The sequence below is a fragment of the Quercus robur genome, chromosome 10 (assembly GCF_932294415.1).
Source record: "Quercus robur chromosome 10, dhQueRobu3.1, whole genome shotgun sequence".
Classification (NCBI taxonomy): domain Eukaryota; kingdom Viridiplantae; phylum Streptophyta; class Magnoliopsida; order Fagales; family Fagaceae; genus Quercus; species Quercus robur.
In genome coordinates, this window is record NC_065543.1 from 34733360 (window position 1) to 34754530 (window position 21171).

The 21171-nt window shown below is 38.2% G+C and overlaps 1 protein-coding gene across 1 annotated transcript in view; it reads left to right on the forward strand.

The window, feature by feature from the left end:
* Positions 1-21171, forward strand: part of LOC126702279 (DENN domain and WD repeat-containing protein SCD1-like) — a 60009-nt gene that overhangs the window by 16327 nt on the left and 22511 nt on the right. Inside the window, exons 6-18 of the mRNA XM_050400949.1 lie at positions 5367-5430; positions 5688-5801; positions 8087-8307; positions 9476-9530; positions 9645-9728; positions 9976-10180; positions 10299-10428; positions 10544-10607; positions 10715-10759; positions 16858-16933; positions 17055-17128; positions 17241-17291; positions 17724-17881. Of these exons, the coding sequence (XP_050256906.1) occupies positions 5367-5430; positions 5688-5801; positions 8087-8307; positions 9476-9530; positions 9645-9728; positions 9976-10180; positions 10299-10428; positions 10544-10607; positions 10715-10759; positions 16858-16933; positions 17055-17128; positions 17241-17291; positions 17724-17881 (1341 nt within the window). The remainder of the gene's footprint in view (positions 1-5366; positions 5431-5687; positions 5802-8086; positions 8308-9475; positions 9531-9644; positions 9729-9975; positions 10181-10298; positions 10429-10543; positions 10608-10714; positions 10760-16857; positions 16934-17054; positions 17129-17240; positions 17292-17723; positions 17882-21171) is intronic.

Consider the following 21171-nt stretch of genomic DNA (forward strand, 5'->3'; position numbering starts at 1 on the left):
CCACTCCGGCCATCACTAGCAGCACCTCCACCACCATTAAAAACAGAAACTTTGGCCAAAGAGATCGGTTTAACACCAAAGCAAAAATTCCTAAGCTCATTCTGAAATAAAGACCAACCAGCTCTATTAGAGCTTGCTGGTATCATAATACTACCTCTCCTAGCCCCACCAAAATAAACTGCAATAACAACAAACAAACCAGCTTTGTTAGATCTTCCACAGAACTCTAACAACTTCCCATTTTCCCTAAATCTCTTACAAAGTAAAACATGGCTAGGCACCCAATCTCGAATATCTTCAAGACAAGTAAGTAACCACTCTATGCCCCTACGTCCAACCCAAATAGAGCTCTTAACATTCCGACGTGTCTCGTGTATGGCATACGAATCAGACCGCCCCCCATCAAAAGAAAAAGAAAAAAGTTTTGCATCAACATGAAAAGAACTCTTGCTGCCCCCAAGGACAAAGGATTGAGGTTTAGGAGAGATGTTTAGAGAGGTTTCGATGGAGGGAGGACAAGGTGAGATTACAGGTGCAGGTACAAGGGATGGCTGTTTAGGTAGAGCTTGGTTAGACCTCTGAGATGGTGGGGAAGGGAAGGGCAAAGGCAGTGGTGGAGGAGGGAGAAAAGGATAAGGGAAAAGCCCGAATTGTGGAGGAAAGCAAATGGGGGAAGGAGAGGGAGAGGGAAAAGGTGGGGGTGACAAAAAAGGAAAGAAAGAAGGTGATGGTTGAGGGAGAGGGGAAGGGGGAGGGTGGGTTGGAGGAGGGGGGAGGAGAGACATGGGTTAAATAAACAGATCCCTACTTTTTCAAAAATTGCTGAGTCCCGCACCCGCACCCGCACCTGCACCCGAGTCCCGAAACGCACCCGTGATTCATAGGTAGAAATAACAGGGGGGATAGCGGGTCCCCTTGTCTCAAACCCCTCAAGCTCCTAAAAAAATCAACTGGAGACCCATTAAACAAGACAGAAAATTGGGCTGTAGATATACAAGTGCGGATCCATGTACACCATCTCACCCCAAATCCCATTCTCTTCAGAAAATCAAGAAGGGCCTCCCAATTGACATGGTCATAGGCTTTCTCAATATCTAATTTACAAATAACCCCCAGAATCTTACTCTTCACCCTACTGTCAACACACTCATTAGCAATGAGAATTGAATCAAGTATCTGTTTACCACCCACAAAACTATTCTGAGACTCCGATATCAGTTGATCCAAAACCTCTTTTAGGCGGTTTGCCAACACTTTAGCCAAGATCTTGTAAACACTCTCCACCAAGCTAATAGGTCTAAAATCTCGAATATTGGAAGCACCATTCTTCTTAGGGATTAAGGCTATGAAAGTTCCATTAAGAGATTTTTCAAACTTGCTGTGTTGATAAAACTCTTCAAACACAGCTAAGACATCTCTTTCCACAACTTCCCAACAATGGTGATAAAAAGCCAAAGAGAAATCATCAGGACCTGGAGCTTTATCTCCTTCCATCTCTTTAACAACTCGAAGAATCTCCTCATGCTCAAACCTCCGTTTAAGCCAATCCCTTTCCAACCCCTCTATTTGATCAAGCTCCAACCCTTCCACACAAGGCCTTCACTCCTTTGTCTCCTTGTACAATTTTTTATAAAACTGTACAGCTTGGTCGGCCATCTCAGATTCGTCCTCATAGGTAACCCCATCCACCTCCAACATACCAATATGATTATGCCTTCTCCAAGAGTTGGCCATCTTGTAGAAAAATTTGGTATTGTTGTTACCTTCCTTAATGCAAAGCATCCTTGATTTCTGTCTCTACGAGACTTCTTCCAAAGAGAGAAGGTATTGTATTTGTGATCTCAACTCAGCTCTCTCACCTAACTCCACATCAGAAAGGCCGAGCTCCCCTTCCTTAAAATCCAATAATTTCAAAGCCTCCATCAGTTCTTTTTTCCAACTCTCTACATTACCAAACTCACTCCGGTTCCACTAAATAATATCTTCCTTCAATGCCTTCAGCTTCTTGGCAAGTACGAAACTAGGGGTACCTGAGAAAGAATATTGATTCCACCAAGAATGAACCTTATCTTCGAACCCCTCCGACTTTAGCCACATGTTCTTGAACCTAAAAGGACTTTTCCCCCTTAATATCCCTCCTACCTCCACTAATATGGGGAAATGGTCTGAAATAGGACAAGGTAAAACCCATTAGGTCACATCCGGATGGTGATCCTCCCAATCAAGAAAAACCAGAACTCTATCTATCCTAGACATCGAAGGCTGCTCCGAGCCACTCGACCATGTATAACTCCCCCCTTCCAATGGCAAATCTATCAAGCTAAGCTCCTCAATGAACTTAGAAAAATTCTCCATAGCTGGGGTCAGACGTGATCCCCCCAACCCTTCACTAGGAAACCGAACAATGTTGAAGTCCCCTATGTAACATCGTGGAACTTTCCAAAGTTGCTGAATTCCAATCAACTCATCCGAGAACTGCCCCCTCAAGTTATTATCATTCAGGCCATAAACCCTAGAACAAGCCCAAATATAACCATCCCCCAAACCCTACCACCGAACCAATACGGAAAATTGACCCACCATTACCTCTAGCTTTTCTAAAACCCTCCTATCCCACATCATCAAAATCCCACCAGCTGTCTGATCCGCATCCTAGGCTACCCAGTCTACATAGGGACAACTCCACAAGCTGCAAATCAACTGTCTATCCTTGCCCGCAAGCTTAGTTTCTTGAAGGCAAACTACATCACAATTCCAAGCCCGTAATAAATTTCTAACTACCAAACGTTTTCCACGAATCATTCAAACCTCGAACATTCCAAGACACCATTCTTAACTTCATTGAAACTGTAAACTCCCTACTACACCCTCAGTCAAGCAGCCAAAGAAAGGAAAACTATCTCCCATCATAATTAACCGAGGAAATCAAATTCCTCAACTCCCTCTTCCCTTTATCTTTGGAGATAGCTTTTTGGAAGGTAGCATCTTTCCTATGCACCAACTTGGTTGCCTCAATCTCTGTCTCAAGTCTTTGTAATAGCATAATACACCTCTTCTCATATCAACCCAAGGAAAGCCCCATCATCTTACTGAAGCCAGGGAGTCTATATTTCACCCAATTAGACACCTTCAAATTGTTATCCAACCTCCTCACCTTTGTATTACAATTCAATTCAGCCGTCACCACCACCCCTAGGGGATTAATAGACATCAAGGGGGAAGAACTCTCCACATCACCCAGGGCCTCAACTGTATAAGTTGTATCGACCTCAGACAACGTCGACACCAATTGGTTAGCCTGAATGGAGGTGTCAATCCCCTGTATATCACTAGCACCCTCAACTCGACCACCTTCATCTCCACCCGGAGCACCCCATTCCTCAAACCCAATTCTCAGTCGACTCAGAACATGATTGGAAAGCTCAAGACCTATTAATGCCCTATCACCCTCTATTTTTGTCTTACCCAGTATGGACGAAGGCTCATCGGCACCATACTCACCAGAAATAAGACTCTCAGCCTCCGCCGAAGTCTCTGCAAGGTAACCTAGAGGCTCGGTTGGAGGAAATGCCACTAAATCTGACCTTGTGGTGTGGGAAAAAGCTGTATTGGCCCTATCCCATACCGCCAGTGAAGCCCAGCGTGAAACCCATCGGAAAAAGGGCCACCAACCATCGTTGATACCTTCACCGAACAACGATCCATGTCGTTTTGGGATGCCGGCGATCCATCTTGGTGTCGCATTGTGCTGGACGACAATCCATCTTGGTGACGCACTGTACCGGCCTTCACCGGTGGTGCCGAAGACTCCACAACTTGAACGACATAAGCATTTGTGTTGTCCTGAGCCTCCGAAGCTTCGTGATGAACTTTAGACATCACCGATGCTTGGGCTTCCTGCCTTAAGAGTCTTGGATCCCCCAGAGTTGGGCTTTCACCCACTTCTAATCTCATTGGGCCGGTGGGCTTTGGACCAGAGAACACAGGAAGGCCCATTTGATTACCTAAGCCCACCAAAGAAGATTGGTGAACCCGTGAACTACTAGGTACGTGCTCCTTCTGATCCCTTGTTACCCATAAGGAATTCCTCAGTCCACCTTTCTTCCATGCCACCCTCCTTTTTCCTTCCCCATTCACTTCAACAGTCAAGCTTTTTCCTGCCCAGTCAGAGCTCCCCAGTTCACGTTTATTTCCATAACCATGTTCAAACCAAACTGATTTGAAATGCAACGGAGATCTCTTATTATATCCTACCCGATTTGTCTCTCCAATGTAAAACTCCTCTGCATTGCACCGAGAACCCACAGCTCTACCTTTCATTGGAACTTGTAAGATCACCAGTGCTTCTCTCAACAAATTTTGTTTATTGATTGGGTTTTGCTTCTCTGGCTGGTTTCTGCCCCTAACCTGCACCTCATGCCCACGCTCCGTATCAACAAAGGATTTAAAAGGTTGAACCCCTAAGTTAACCTTATGAGGCTGAGCCACAAACTTCAATAACCCAGTCCCACCATTCACATAGTTTTCAGGTTCCAACATCTTCCTTAACTCTAACCCAAAAACCCTCCAACCATTCTTTGCTCTGCCTACTGGAATAATAATGGACCTCCTAGACCCGCCAACTTTAAGTTTAGTTAATAGTAGGAACAAGCCAAAAGAATTGGAGCACCGTTGGAGGGTGTAGGCTAAATCACCTTCCCTGAATGAATAAAAACACTTCGGACTGCTCCCAACAACTATCTGCTCTAAACTCTTTATCAGCTATTGTGCCACTTTCTTACCCATGAAGACCGACTTCATGAAGTACCTACACCACTCAAAAATCCTTAAAGAAAAATACCGTCCCCCTTCCTCTACCACCAGTTGAAAAAGTTTGGATTCAATGAAAAAACTACGAACACCACCCATAATGCAGCAAAGATAATCCTAATGTAGCAAAGAAATCCTCCACTATTGTCCTTAATTGTCCTAATGCAGCAAAGAAATCCTCCACTATTGTCCTTTATTGTCCTCCACAACTGGGGGTACCTTGGGTTCTTTTTTTTTTATTAATTAATAAAGTTTTGTTACTTATTTAAAAAAAAAATCATGTTTTCAGGTATTCTACTCTTTTTCTTTTCTTATTTTTTTGCCCCCTAAAAAGTATGTTATGCTTGTGTATCCTTGTGTTTGAATCATAGCAGCTATTTGTGCAGTATAGAATTAATGTCTATTTTGATTATAATTGTTTCTCATCACCTAATAAAGCACAGTTTTATGTCCAAATTGTATAATATTTTGTACTTAGCTTGACCAATTTCATTAATAATACATTAGATTGTTGTTATCATACCTATGTCAATAAGTTGTTCTCCTGTCTTTGCCAGGTACTCACTTTTAACTCTTGTATCTGAGGCCATATGTCATTTAATTTATCCATTTCGGTGGCAGGTAAGGTTTCATATTTTGAAGTCAACTTCTCTTTTGTTGGATTAGGAAACAATGTTTCCCTTACATATGCCTTGCGGATTTCTGCAATTCTGCCAGCATCATTTTAAAAAAAAAAATTTATGGTTATATTATTGATGGAAATGGCAGTTTTAACCTGTTATTCAGTTAATACAAGATAATCACATACCATACTGATACCTTTTTTGTGATTTTTATAAAGATTCTCATCTAATCTTGGTGTGTTTGTTGTGCTGAAGCATGTCTACATTCCATTACTATTTTTCAGTGGAGTCGACTATATTGATGCTCCTACGCCATATATGATGGGCCTCCATTCAGGTGTTGATACATCTGGTTTGGCAATGGATGGCGTAAGTTCTTATATATAAACTTCAGTTTTATTTTACCCTTTTGATCTCTTATTCATTACCACTGCCTGGTTTTTATCACTTGGTGTTTTACTTGAAGGTGGCAGTATTTCTTCCCCTCCCCACCCCCCTCCCAAGAAACAGCCCACTTAATTTCGCTGCAGTAGGCAACATTTATTTTAACCTCTTATTGGACTTATGGATTGTGCATGATAAGTCAAAGAAAAAGAAAGATTTCACTTAATTTCTTTCACTACTTTCCAAATAAGTTGTGCCATTGGGTAAACTGCAAGTACCCTTTTGAAGTTTCATCTATATGAATATTCTGCAAACAATAACTTCTCATATTAAGTGTTATCGATTTAACGGTCTATTTTGTAATATCTTAAAAGAACTTCCATAGTGTAGGTATTGCAACCTTAGGATAAGCAGAAAAAGCTTCAAACGGATTGAGACACTGACAATTTACTAATTATCTCAAAAGCTTAAACTAATAGAAAATGGTGAATTTAATTTCATAATCGTAATTCTAACACTCCTTCTCATGTGAGGGCCCAAACTCCTCCTTAATAAATGGAGCCTAACATGTGTGATTTGTAACATTTTAAATGGGAGGTAAAATTGAAACAGGGATCAAACTCAAGCCCTCCTGCTCTAATACTATGATAAATTACCGTTTGTCCCAAAAGATTAAGTTATTAGGAAATGGTAAATTACCGATTCTAACACACTAAGAAATTTTTTTTTTTGATTGGTAGATAATGGGGAGGGAGAGTGGGGTTCAAACATATAGATGTTGGTCTAGTTCCAAATTCCAACTTCCAAAATTTGAAGCGTTTTGTATTTCATTACTTCAATCTCTGCCCTTGGTTCTCTAGTTTAGTTGGTGGAGAGTGTTATTATTTTGTCAATCCATTCTCTAGATAGATGAGGGTCAATGACAAGTGTCTTTCTATATCCTTCAGCCTCTTTTTTGGCAATGATATGCCCTGACATATGCTTTCAGACTATAGTTTTGTTAATCCATGTTTTTTATTTTCAAACTAGCTGTTGTGCATGCAAATGTGTGTGCAAAATGATAAATAAAAAAAGAAAACACACACACACACACACATATACATAAGATAATAACATTATAAAATAAAATAGAGAAGGGAAAAAAATTTTAAATGGAGAGAGGCTTGGGGGGGGGGGGGGGGGGGAGTTGGTCTAAAACTTATTGTGCTCTTGTTTTAAGAAGCTTTAACTATTTCAGTTTCTGCTTTGGTGTTTTCTATTTCTGTTTCCTTTTTGGGTTTATATGCAGTTTTGGTCTTGCACGAGGGGGACAGTTGTTACTGTCTTTTTATGTGTTTTATATACTCCTCCTATACCATTTTGTTGGTCCATTATAGGGATTCCCACTTTTCAAGGAAGCACACATTTCAACGTATGAATTACCACAACTAGCTCTCATAAGTGATCTATACTACCCGTTTTGGTATAACATTTCAAAATTTCCTCTAAGCAGTTGTTTAAGAAATTGATGACGGAAGCATGAAGACAATTTTATTTTAATCTAGTTTTGTCTAATCTTAGAAGTCAATTGTGTTTTTACTATTGGTCCATTGAATGTTATTCTAGGTCTTGCCAAGAGCATTGTAACTCAACTGGCACATCTTGGTGTTTCTAAATGAGATGTCTAGGGCTCAAATCTGTCCTCCCCTAACTATTGAATTATCAAAATGAATGTTATTCTAGGTCTTTATTATCTAATTAGGTTAATAGTTTTTTATTATTATTTAATTTCATAAAGTCAAGTGCTAGTTTTTTGTAATTCAAAAATTGGTCTTTGACCCAAGTCAATTAGGATTAGAGTTTTCTCTAGTAGTCTATATAAGTGCACCATTGTACTCCAATGGAAACAAGTTTGCTTGATTAATAAAATTTTCTATTGAAAATTTTCTAATGGATTGGTGCCAATTCAAAGTACAAGTATATTTTAGCATACTTTCAGCAAAAAGTTTTCAACAAAAAGTTAGATAAATTGTTCTCAAACGGACACTATATTACTGACTTGTGTTTGATAGATTAAATTTTTGGGACTGGTGGTTTCTAGTATTGCCTAGGATAGCTTTCCCAATTGTTAGTGAGGCATTGCTAGACAACATGATATGTGAGCTCTTGCTTAATATTTTTTTTATTAGAATATTTGTTTCTTCATTACTATGAATGAAGATATTATCTATTGCTGCTCATGGTCTTTTGTTGGTTGCACTTGACATATGGTTATATGTTTCCCTTTATAGGTGGTTGTGGTAGACCTTGAGTATAATCGTATTACTACAACAGAGGATATTCCCCCTATTCCAGAGCCAGAATTAAGCTCTTTGCGTGGTGAAATCATGAGGTTGTTGTATCCCAATGTTGTGGGTATAGATCAGATGAAGGCTGATTTTTGCAATTTATCTGAGCAATTAACCATATGGGGCAACAAGCCTTGGGGAGAGGATCATGACCTTCAACTTAGGTGATACTTGGACGTCACGTGAAATATTTATGAAGTACTCTTGCTTTCCTAGAGCCAATTCAGTTTACTGCATTTAAATAAATATACTGTTTTGGATGGCTTTTGCATTCCTGTCTTTAGAAAATTATGATATGTGGTACACCGTACACTTCAATTCCAGAGGGTGCTTTCCGTCCTAGTTTTCAACGGAACAATTCTGCTCTATTATAAATGGCCTTTTAGTATTAAGGTCATGATTTAAAGCTTTTCATGCTTATTTATTCAGCAGAGAAAAGGGAGATTGTGTAACAATTACCTTAATAAAGTCACCATATTCCTGTTTCGGATCTATGCCTGCCACTGAAATTCTAGCTTGATGGTTGTTCTTGAAGCCTAACTCTAGTTTAGGAGACTGTCAAGTTACTCATTTCTATTCCTGGTTTATCTCTTAATTCTTCCAACACTATTTTGTGGTCGAAGTGGTAAATTTCTTGACAATTCTACTGTGTGAGCAAGTAGAGAATATGTATTTTCTAATATTAAACTATCAATCTTATGTACACATGCAGTTATGTTGCATAAGGCTAAACCTCACCATTTGCATTTTTAAGATATGATCTTTATGAAAATTGGATTGTTGCATGTTTTTATATATTGGATCCATTGCTTTATAGGCTAAGTGATCGTTAGCAGATGATACAGGTACTCTGCAGTTAGCGTTAATTTCTTGGATATTATATTAAGTGTATGCTTTATTGATTCTTGACTCAGTCCCCAATCTCAAACACTTGTCTGTTCTCACTTGTGAGTCAACGTTTTTCCTTATGTACTTGTCTACTTATTAAAAGAATTATTTGATTTTTCTTTTTTGATATTCCTATTTGAGTATGAGTGGATCTTCTAGGCAACTTACATGTGTGCACTAGAAATTCTGAATCTAAAAACCGATCCATAGTGTGAGTTCTAAAGCAAAGCCTTTTGTGGTTGAGTTTTACATTATAAAACTCTCTAAGTAGTTTGTCTTTTTTAAGATCTATTATGCTTACTTATCATTTTAACGTTACTAAGTATGCTTATCTTGTATGACCAGTGATGCTTTAATATGTCAATGTGAATTGCTTGATCATGTAAAAAACTGCATTACTACATGAAAAATCTGATTTTATATTCTGTGAATGTTTATGTGCAGGCTAATATTCCTAAAGTTCTTTGCTTCACTTTTAAGTGGCTACCGCAATTTTATCGTATGAACTTTTATCTTATATCTTTTAATATGGATTTAGTTTTTAATCATTCATAGTCATTTCCTTTTTTTTCTTTGGGGGGGGGGGGGGGGGGGGTAAAATTATCTCTTTCAGGAAAGTTCAGCAAATAATGGCTTCAACACTCAAGCATTTCTAAAGAAGCGCTCTCGGTCAACCAACCAACCACCTGAGCCCATGGTGATGTTATGTCATTCCACTCATCTTTATATTCCATTTTCCAATTCATTGCTTTTTCTTTTTTTTTTTTTTTCTTTTTTGGTTAATTATGAATGATGTTAAAAATTACTACTGTTATCATCATCATCATTATTTTTGGACTTTGTATAAATGACGTTAATTTTCTCTTTTGATTTTAAATTATTCCTCATTCCACTTTAAAATTTAGTGCCCTTGACTGTACTTGTCTCTTTGTTGGTTTTCACAGATAGCACAGTTTCTAGACTCACATGGTTTCTTGGATTATCTGGATAGAGGTCTGGGTTCTGGTGAAAATAATAATAACAATAACAATCTCCTTGACAAGTTACAAGATGCAATTGGAAGGGGTCAGAATCCTACTTCAATACTTCCCTCATCTTTGGTAGAGCCCGAGATTATAACAATATCAGATCCTGATGTAGGAATATCAGGTGTATTTGATGTTACTCTTTTTCGAGATTGCCAGTTATATACATCAATTATAAAAAGACAAAGATATTTCAAATTGGAGATAGTAATATTCATTTTTCATTTTGTTTGGTTCTTCAGGATCAGGTGCCAAATATACTTATGACAGGTTTCCTTCAAACATTAGAACAGAGGAGCAGGAGGAAAAGAGGAGGCAGATTCTTGCAGCAGCAAGTGGAGCTTTTGATTTCTCTGGAAAGCATACCCCTAGGTATATATTTATTTGTGACAACTTTAAAATGTTCTGTTCATTCCAGTGTTGTATACTTATTGTCATGCCTGTTAGAGTGTTAGTGCACCCCTCATTTTGTCTTTCTTTTTATCAGTTCACCTTCTATGCTAGTGGGTAAGGATTCCAAAGCAGGAAGTCTCAGTCCAATGGAGAGGGCTGTAAGTTCTTTACACCATCACCAAGATGCCTTGAGTGTTTTTTCTGTTTGAACTTTTGAATTGTCTTGAACTAAACTGACACTTTATTTATTTATTTATTCATTCAGGCAGAAAGGGAACGCATGGTTTTGGACATAAAAGTTAAGCTGCAGGTGAGATCTTATATCATTTTATTTTGTCTACTTTGTCATGTTTCCCTATATAGTTTGACAAATCCACATTTTCAGTAGCATTTATATTGGAGATTTTCCATGGATGGCATACCCAGACTTGAGTTAATTTCATCTGTCACTGGTTCTTTGAATTCACTGCGTGTATTGATTGATAAACATGCAGCAATTGTTGGTTGATCTCCGAATTAAACATATTTTTATCCCATAAGCGTTTAATTTTGAACTTGCCCAGTTATCTTATTTCTGAACTTGACACTGTTTAAAAAGTTCACATGCTGGGCTTTGAAAGTTTACCTGTCTTGGTCATAATGGTATTGCTCATTTTCACCAGTGTAAATGAGATTTTACATTTAGCTTTGAGCTGCTATTTGTTCTACTTGTTAAATTTATAATGAGGATTTAATATCATGCATGTTTAGATATCTAATAATGGGGGAAGCATTGACTAGCTAATGATGCTTAACTCTTGAAGCAAGATGAATTTAAGTTGGATCATGCTATCCCTCCCACTATCATTTTGTTTTGATCACCACCACTCATGCAGTCCCAGGTCCCATCCTTTATCTCCCTTGCACTGGCACCACTCCCCAGTGCCTCATGCTCATAATATTGAACCATTGGTGCTGATCATATCTTATCCCTTTTTTTCAATTAAACTTTTTTTTTTTTTGAAGACTCCGCTGCCGCACATATGTCTGGGGGGCTTGCCACCTTGATGATGTGGGTGGGTCATTTGAATCACCATCCACATGTCAAACCCCAAAGACCATTGGCCTTGACCCATTGCAAACCCTAGCAGGCATCAATGTCTCATGTTTCCAAACCCAGACCTAAACTTCACAAGCCCACATCCTCAAATTTACAGATCGAAATCTCCACTCCACAACATACATCATGAAACCTGCCGTCTTTTTTTTATTTTATGACTAACGAAAGTTTGTTAATAAAAAAAGAGAATACCCAGGTACAAGGTGTACTTGAGTAGCAGTACATCAATCTCTCAAATTACAATGCTCTAACATATCAAATAAATTAGAACAGGGAAGAGAGTTAAAAGCAGTATTACAATCCAGCAAAGGGTGAAGAAGAGATTTAATCTTGAGTATAGAAAATTCATTTCCCTCAAAGCATCTCACATTCCATTCCCACCAAAGACACCACAAGACAATGTGGCACAACACTCCAGAAAACTATATTTCAATGTTTGCCCAAAGGACCTTGCCAAGCTGAGAATAAATCGGTGACACTCTTTGGCATAACCCATAGAAGACCAATCAAATTCCACACCATTGTCCATAACTCAAAAGCTATGGGATAATGAAGAAGAAAATGATCCACTAACTCCCAACTTCTTTTGCACATACAGCACCAATCCACAACATTAACACCTTTATTCCATAAGTTGCAATGGTCAAAATCTTTCCTAAGGTTGTAGTCCAAGAAAAGATAGCTACCCTAGGAGGAATCTTTGAACACCACATAGGATTCCATTGAAAAAGAATGCCAAGAGTCAAGGAAAGGGAGAAATAGTACTCACGCACCTTAAAACCCTTCATTGTCCTTTTGCTATGGATCTATGGTCTATGGTTTTGGGTCTTTTTGGAGTAACTTGGGTTATGCCGCATACTGTTTTGGGGCTGTTACAGTGTTGGCAAGGCAGCTTTGGTTGTCATTGGAATGGTTATATTTGGTACATCATTCCTCATTGCTTATTTTGGTGTCTTTGGGGGGAGAGGAATAGTAGATGTTTTGAAGATATTGAGAGATCTATTCCGGACCTCAAGCTTCTCTTTTTTAGAACCTTAAGGGATTGGTTGTTTGCTTTGCAAAATAAATCATTCCCTTCTTTTATTGATTTCCTAGACTCTTGCAATTTTTGTATTTGATTTCTTTTCACTTGTTCACTCCTTGTGCACTAGGGTGTTCCTTTTTTATCTATATACCTTATTACTTATCAAAAAAAAAAAAATCCCAATGCTGCATCTGGTTAGGAAAATGCATGACTTCTGCTATAGAAGACTCCTTATTATGACTAATGCTATAGGGTTAGTTTGGATTGAGGGGGAGGGGTAGTAGAGTAGAGTTGGCCGGAAATTAGTGCCTCCCTCAAACTAACTGATAAAGTTTCGGGAAGGTTTCTTGAAGGGTACAATCACCACACTGCAGATCATGCCAAAATTTGACTCTATTACCAATCCCTACATCAAATTGGATGAATTTAGAGAAAGTTGGCCAACTTTGTTTTATGGTTCTCTAAAGACTTAACACCATTGGGTTCAAACACCTCTTTTGTACACCAGCCATATGGACAAATAACCCAAAACTGCTGTTGAAACTCACTATAATTTCATTTAAAGCAAGTAAGCAACAACTTCAAAACACCACTAAATACACACCCACGCTACCAATCATAGCCAATTGCCAACATGCTGCCATGAATCCTCACAAGAACTCACCAGTTAGCCACAATCAAATCCCAACAGTGCACCACCGCCTTGATGGTCCGTCCATTGGAATATATGTAATATGTTCAATTGAGAGAGAGAGAGAGAGACCAGGGGTAGCGGCAATTCAAAAGATATGGGGATTAAGGTTTTACTATTATGCATATATATAGTTTTAATACGTATTTTATTATGTTTGTAAAAATTTAAAAACACAGAGGGTGGTGCAATTTAGAAGGGACGAAGACCTTTTCGTTTTGAGAATTTGTGGCTTCAGGTGGAAGGTGGAAGATTGGTGGGATTCTTATCAATTCCAAGGTACACCTAGCTACAGAATGGCTATGAAATTAAAAGCCTTGAAGGCAGACTTGAAGAAGTGGAATGAATTGGAGTTCGGAAATGTGGCTGTAAAAAAAATACAACTTTGGAGTGATTTGAACGCTTTGGATGCAAAAGAGGAAGCAATAGTTTTATCAGAAGAGGAGAAGTTAGAGAAGGCAAGGCTTCAAACAGAATCTAAAAAAAATCAGCCTTTTAGAAGAGATTAGTTGGAAGCAAAAATCAAGAATGCTCTACTTGAAGGAGGGGGACAACAACACAAAGTTCTTTCATCAGATGGCTAACTCACATAGAAGGAACAATGCAATTACTAATCTCAAGGTTGATGGGGTCCTAACTTCTGATCAAAAAAGTATAGAGGATTGTATTATTCAGTTTTATAAAAATTTATTTACGGAACATAGAGTCTATCGCCCACATCCAGATGTGTTGAATTTTCCTAAAATCTCTGATGACAAGGCTAGCTGGTTGGTGAGGCCTTTTGATGAAGCAGAAGTTTTTGGGGTAGTTAAAGATTTTGAGGGGGATAAAGCTCCTAGCCCATATGGTTTCCCTATGGCATTTTTCCAAACTTACTGGGATGTTATCAAAGCAGAACTTATGAAGATTTTTCAGGTTTTTTTTGAGAGAGGTCAGTTCAAGAAATGTTTAAATGCAACCTTTTATCTCCTTGATTCCCAAAAAGTTAGATGCAATAGAGGTGAAAGATTTTTGACCTATTAGTTTGATTGGGGGGGGGGGGGGGGGGTTACAAAATTATCGCTAAAGTATTGGCTAATAGGTTGAAATAGGTGATTGAGGATGTTATTTCGGATTCTCAAAATGCCTTCGTTAAGAATAGGCAAATTCTAGACTCATCTCCCATTGCAAATGAGTGTTTGGATAGTAGGTTGAGATTAGGAGTTCTAGGGGTGTTGTGCAAGTTGGATGTAGAGAAGGCTTATGATCATGTGAATTGGGGTTTCCTAATGTATATACTTGAGCTGTTCGGTTTCCCAAAAAATGGAGAAAATGGATTTATTACTGTATTTCCACGGGTAAATTCTCAATTTTGATTAATGGAGCTCCATGTGGCTTTTTTGAGAATTATAGAGGCTTACAACAAGGTGACCCTTTGTCTTCATTGTTATTTATTGTTGTTATGGAGGCAGTTAGCAAAATGATGGATAAAGCAGTGATGGAAAGTCGATTTTTTGGATTTAGTGTGGGAACCCTCCATAGGTAATCACTTATAGGTAACTCATCTTCTCTTTGTAGATGATACATTGGTTATGTGCAATGCTGATATCAACCAGATTTTGTTTTTGTGCCTGATTTTGTCATGGTTTGAGATTGTATCGGGGTTGAAAATTAATTTGGATAAGTTTGAACTAGTTCCTATGGGAGTGGTTCCAAATGTTGAGATGCTAGTAGATGCGTTGGGTTATAAGCGGGGCTCACTTCCTATGAAATATTTAGGCCTTCCATTGGGTGCAAAATGGAAAGATAGAGCGGTTTGGAATCCCATCATTGAGAAGGTGGAAAGGAGGTTAGCGGGATGGAAAAGATTGTATCTATCCAAAGGGGGGAGACTTACTCTCATAAAAAAGTACTTTATCCAATTTACCTACTTATCTCCTCTCCCTTTTCCCAATTCTGGTAGATATAGCAAACTATATAGAACAACTTCAACGAAATTTTCTTTGGGGTGGTCTGGGAGATGATTCTAAACGTCACTTGGTGAATTGGTCCAAGGTATGCTCTCCTCCAGTCTGGGGGGTCTATTAATTCGAAATTTGAGATACTTTAATGAAGCGCTATTGGGAAAATGGTTGTGGAGATTTGGGTATGAGAGAGAAGCATTATGAAGAAGGGTTATAAGGGTTAAATATAGAGTTAAGGAGGGAGATTGGTGCTCTAATTCTATTCCAAGCTCCTATGGGGTGAGTTTATGGAAAACTATTACTAGTGGTTGGTCTACTTTTTCTCCTACATTCAGTTTCAGATTAGAGATGGGACTAGAGTGAAATTTTGGCATGATGTTTGGTGTGGGGATAATCCTTTGAGTATGTGTTTTCCAGATTTATTCAAAAGATAAGGAGGCTTATGTGGCTGATTTCATGCAGTTTTCTAAGGGGGTTCTTTTTTGGGACTTGGAATTCTTGCGAGAAATTCATGAGGGAATTAGGATTCGTTGTCTGTATTTTGGGATGTTATATATGGAGTCTCTTTGAGTGTTATTGGTGAGAATAAGATGTGTTGGACGCCTGCTAAGAGCAAGGGCTTTGAGGTAAGCAGTTATTATCAGGCTTTGTTGGGTGTATGTACTCAGTGCTTCCCTTAGAAAAGTATTTGAAAGCAGAAGGTTCCTTCCAAAGTCGCGTTTTTTGTTTAGACTGCAGCTTTAGGAACTATCTTGACTATTGATAATTTACGTAAGAAGGTGTTAATTCTAGATTGGTGTTATATGTGCAAAGGTAATGGAGAATCGGTAGACCATCTTTTACTACATTGTCCTATTGTTTATGAGTTGTGGTCTATGGTGTTCACCTTGTTTGGTGTTTATTGGGCGATGCCAAAGACTGTGGTTGACCTCCTTGCATGTTGGCAAGGAAATTTTGGTCATCATCGTAATGCTGTTATTTGGATGGCTGTCCCTCATTGTTTGATGTGGTGCATTTGGCGGGAAAGAAACAACCAGTGTTTTGAAAATTCTGAAAGGACTATAGCTGATTTAAAACTTTTATTCTTTAAAACTCTATCAAATTGGATGTCTGTCATAGGAAGTCATTCTATTTTTTCGGTCTATGATTTGATGGATTCTTGTAATTTATGTATTTGATTACAAATTGCTGGGGTGGATACAAATTGCTGTCCCTACTCCCTACAACCATATAATAGATGGATAGGTTTTAAGGAAATGAACTTCCTCTGATTTTTTTGAGATGATATCCAGCTTCATGAGTCCCTCCCCTCTCCCCCTTTCAAATAATTTTTCTGGTAAACAAGCAGAACCTTTGAATTTTTTTTTCCCCATTTTTACTTTGCTTTTCTGTATGAATGTGTGTGCGCCCATGTGTTACAAGTGATCTAAGTGAAACCAATTGAATACATGGGTCTGAAAGAAATGTGACAAACTACATTGCTAATGTGAAGTATTTATACTGCTAGTCTAGTTCGTCTACATGGGCATAAAATGCATATTAATTCCTTTCTATTTAAGTTAAATGATATATTTTGGTGGAATTTTAGCTATTGTTGTTTTCATTGTCCTTCACACTTCTTGTTGTAAGTATTGTGGTTTTCTTTAAATAGGGTTTGTGGCTTCGTCTTCTGAAATTGGGAGCAACTGAAGATCCTCTTGCGTCTTTTGAATATGGCACAATTCTTGGTATGCATCTAGTAGAGTTCTACTCTCTCATTGACATTTTTAGGAAAAAATTTACTTCTATCACTCACTAATTCAATCTGCTTTCATCCCATGACAATGTCTATTTGTTGGCTTTTTGTAGCTTTGATTGAATCTGATGCAGAGGGAATTGGCGGTAGTGGGTTTGTTGAATGTATTAGGGAGCATATACATTCAGTATGTAGCTTTAAAATGCATTGTTATTACTATTGCTATTTCAATTACCACTGCCACTACTATTACTATTTTGCGGCATAAGCTAACCTATGCACTGGATTTATGCTCTCAGGGGTGGAATTGTCAGCTGACTGAGGAACAGTTTATTGCAGTGAAAGAATTGGTATGTACCCGAGCAAGCATCATTGGTTATAAATTTTAAGAGTTAGAAAGCTCCATATTGCATTGATTTTACTTTATGCTTTTATGATGATGTTTCATCATTTAATTTTTTCAATTAGTTTTATTATATCCTCTCAATTATGATTATATCTAGGTTTAAGAGTACAAGCAATCAAATTCCTCTGTTTTTTTTTCTTTCATTTAATTTTTGATAATTTGTTTAATTTTGAAAAGGTAAATTACACTAATAAAAAAAAACTTATGAAAAGGTAAATTATCCAGATGCATCCCCAAATATAGATTATGCTTTTGCACCAGTTTTCTCTCTCGCTTGTTTTCCTTTACTTCTAGTTTCCTTAATACACTTTACATGGAATCTAAATGTTTGTGATGGTAAAATTTTTTCCTAAATTTAATTAATATGTTAATTCAGCTCAAAACGGCAATCAGTCGTGCAACATCTCGAAATGATGTGATGACCATTAGAGATGCCCTTGAAGTCTCTGCGGAAATGTATAAGAAAGATGCTAATAATGTTTCAGATTATATCCAACGCCACCTTATATCTCTGTCAATCTGGGAGGAGTTACGGTAAGTGTCGCAGACCGTATTTTTAGAGTAATTTATTCATCATACTTCCCACCTTTTTTGCCTGTTCACAAGTAGGACTTTGACATACTAACAATAGCGATGCTATTTGCAAATCTTATCCACACAGTGCGCAATTTAATTGGATGTGCAAATTTACTTTTTTCCCCATGTAATATTTTAAAAATTAAATGGAGATGAAATATTGTGCAAATAGCACTGCAAATCAACGAAAATTGCAACCACCCAGAAACTCAAGCAAATTAGAGAATGAATGACCACTTATAGTAGCCATCCAATCATAATATTAAGAAATTTTGATGATGCAGATCGAATATATAAAAATAATCGAAGTATATAATAAGTTTGAAGCCTGAGAATGTAGTCTGTTACTGATTAACCAATGTAGTGGAAATTCCTGTTCAGCCTAATATCTTTTTTTTTTTGGGGGGGGGGGGGGGGGGTGGGGGTGGGGTAAGTAATAAAGTATTATTGATACCAAAAAGGGGTCACCCAAGTATACAGGGATTATACAATTAATCACATAAATTACATAAATCTATTAAGTCAGCAACAGAAAATAAAGAGTGACTCCATCTAGCTGACAACCAATCCAATAGGGAAAAAGGAATAACTTAAGATTAAGGATAGTTCTTATTGTATCTTCAAAGCTTCCATTATTTCTTTCCCTCTAAAGACACCACATCAAATAATGAGGCACAACCATCCATATGTCACCATTTCTACGGCAACCAAATCGACCCTGCCAACACGCTAACAACTCAATAACAGACCTCGGCATAACCCAACACACTCCAAAACCCACTACCATGAACCAAAAATCAGTGGCAATAGAGCAATGAAGTAAAAATTGATCGACTGATTCCCCATCACATTGGCACGTATAAGACCAATCTAGAAGTAAAAATTGATCGACTGATTCCCCATCACATTGGCACGTATAATACCAATCTAAAATCCAAACCTTTTTCCTTAAATTATCAATCATCAATTTTTTTCCCAAAGCTGCTGTTCATATAAAGAAAGCAACTCTAGGAGGGACTTTTGGTTTCCAAATGCTTTTCCAAGGGAATGGCTGATCACCAGGACCAATCAAAAGACAATAGTAACCATGAACCTGAAATCCCTATTTCTTGTCTGGCGTTCAATACATCCTATCCTCCCCATTCCCCACCACCAATTCCCCATAGATAGCATCCGTGAAGTTTCAAGGACTCCAACTCCCAATCCTGCACTGCCCTCATAAAATGCACTTCCCAATGAAGAACCCCATCGTTGAATCTCATAAGAACTGCCACACACACCTCCTTCTCACTGCAAATCTGGAATAACTCAGGATAGCATACAGCCAAAGGGCTCTCCCCACACCATCGGTCCTGCCAAAACCTCACACAAGTCCCATCTCCTGTGTCATATTGAACATAATGCAATAGAGTAGGCCGACCGTGTCTAATAGATTTCCACAAAATCACCCCATAAGTGCCAGTGACTGAATTAGTACACCAGCCTCCCCATTCACAACCATGTATTGTCGCTATTACACGGTGCCAAAGCGCTTCTCTCTCAATACCAAATTGTCACAGCCATTTCCCTAGCTAAACTTCATTGAAACATCTCAAGTTCCTTATAGCCAAAACCCCAGACAGAAAAGTGGCACTAACCGTAGACCATTTAACCAAATGAAATTTGGGCTCATCTCCCAAGCCACCCCATAAAAAATTTCTCTGAAGCTATTTCATTCGATTGGCCACATCAACAGGAATAGGAAATAAGGAGAGAAAATATGTAGGCAAGTTAGATAAAGTCCTTTTAATTAAAGTGACTCTACCTCCCTTGGATAAATATAACCTTTTCCATCCAGCCAATCTCCTTTCCATTTTATCCAAAATTGGATTCCATATCGTCTTCTCCTTAAATTTAGCACCCAAAGGAATGGTCAAATATTTAAATGGAAGTGTCCCCTGCTTGCAGCCTAGAGCATCAACCAATATCTCTATGTTTGGAATCACTCCCACAGGCACCAATTCAGACTTACCTAAATTTACTTTCAAACCTAACAACGTCTTGAACCACCATACGAATTAACAACAGCTGATCAAGGTCAGCATCATATAAAATCAGGGAATCATCCACAAATAGGAGATGAGACACCATCAAATTTCTTCCCACCGTGAAGCCTGTTAAACAGCCCTCATTAACAGCTCTATCCAGCCTTCTACTTAGTATATCCATGACTAAAACAAATGACAATGGTGACAAAGGATCTCCTTACCTCAGGCCCCTAAAACTCTCAAAGAAACTACAAGGAGCCCCATTAATTCAGATAGAGAAACGAACTGTAGACAAAAAAAAAAAAAAATCCACCGCCTCTTTTTTTCTGAAAAACCATAATGTTCTAACAAATGAATAAGAAAGCCCCAATATATATGATCATATGCCTTCTCTACATCCAGTTTACATAACACCCTGGCAATCTAGACTTCAGTCTACTGTCTAGGCATTCGTTAGCAATCTGTACCAAATCCAAGATCTGCCTGCCCAAAACAAAAGCATCCCGAGATGCTGAAATAATATCACCAAGTACCACCCTCAGTCGAAGTGCCAAAACTTAAGCAATGATTTTATAGACCCCTCCAATCAGACTGATAGGACGAAAATCCCTTCCACAGCTTCAGCTTTTTTTGGAATAAGAGAAATGAAAGTTGCATTCAGACTTTTCTCGAACTGACCTTTATCAAAAAAAGTATTGGAAAACTGCCATAAGATCAAATTTGAGAACATCCCAGGAAGTCTGGAAAAATGCCATAGGAAAACTGTCTGATCTCGAAGCCTGATCCCCATTAAATTCCTTAATTACACCATGAACTTATGCTTCCTCAAAAGGTCTCTCCAACCACTCATCCTTTTCCCCGGTTAACCTGGGGAATTCCAATACATCAGGGTGAGGTCTATGAACCTGCTGCTCCAAAAATAATTCATATAGAAATTAGTAATATACTCAGCAATGAAATCCTGATCAGACAACAACACCCCATCAACCATCAGATTCGCAATGCTATTATTTCTTCTATTAGAATTGGCCATGCTTTGGAAAATTTCCGTATTAGTTTCCCCCTCCCTCAAATAAAGTACCCTAGATTTTTATCTCCAACTTATCTCTTCCAACAAAGTGATCTTTTCAATTTCAGCATGAAGACTCTCCTTGTCAAACTTCTCCTCAACTGATAATGGTTGTCATTCTGCTCAATTATCTAAAGCATTCAGCCCACTCC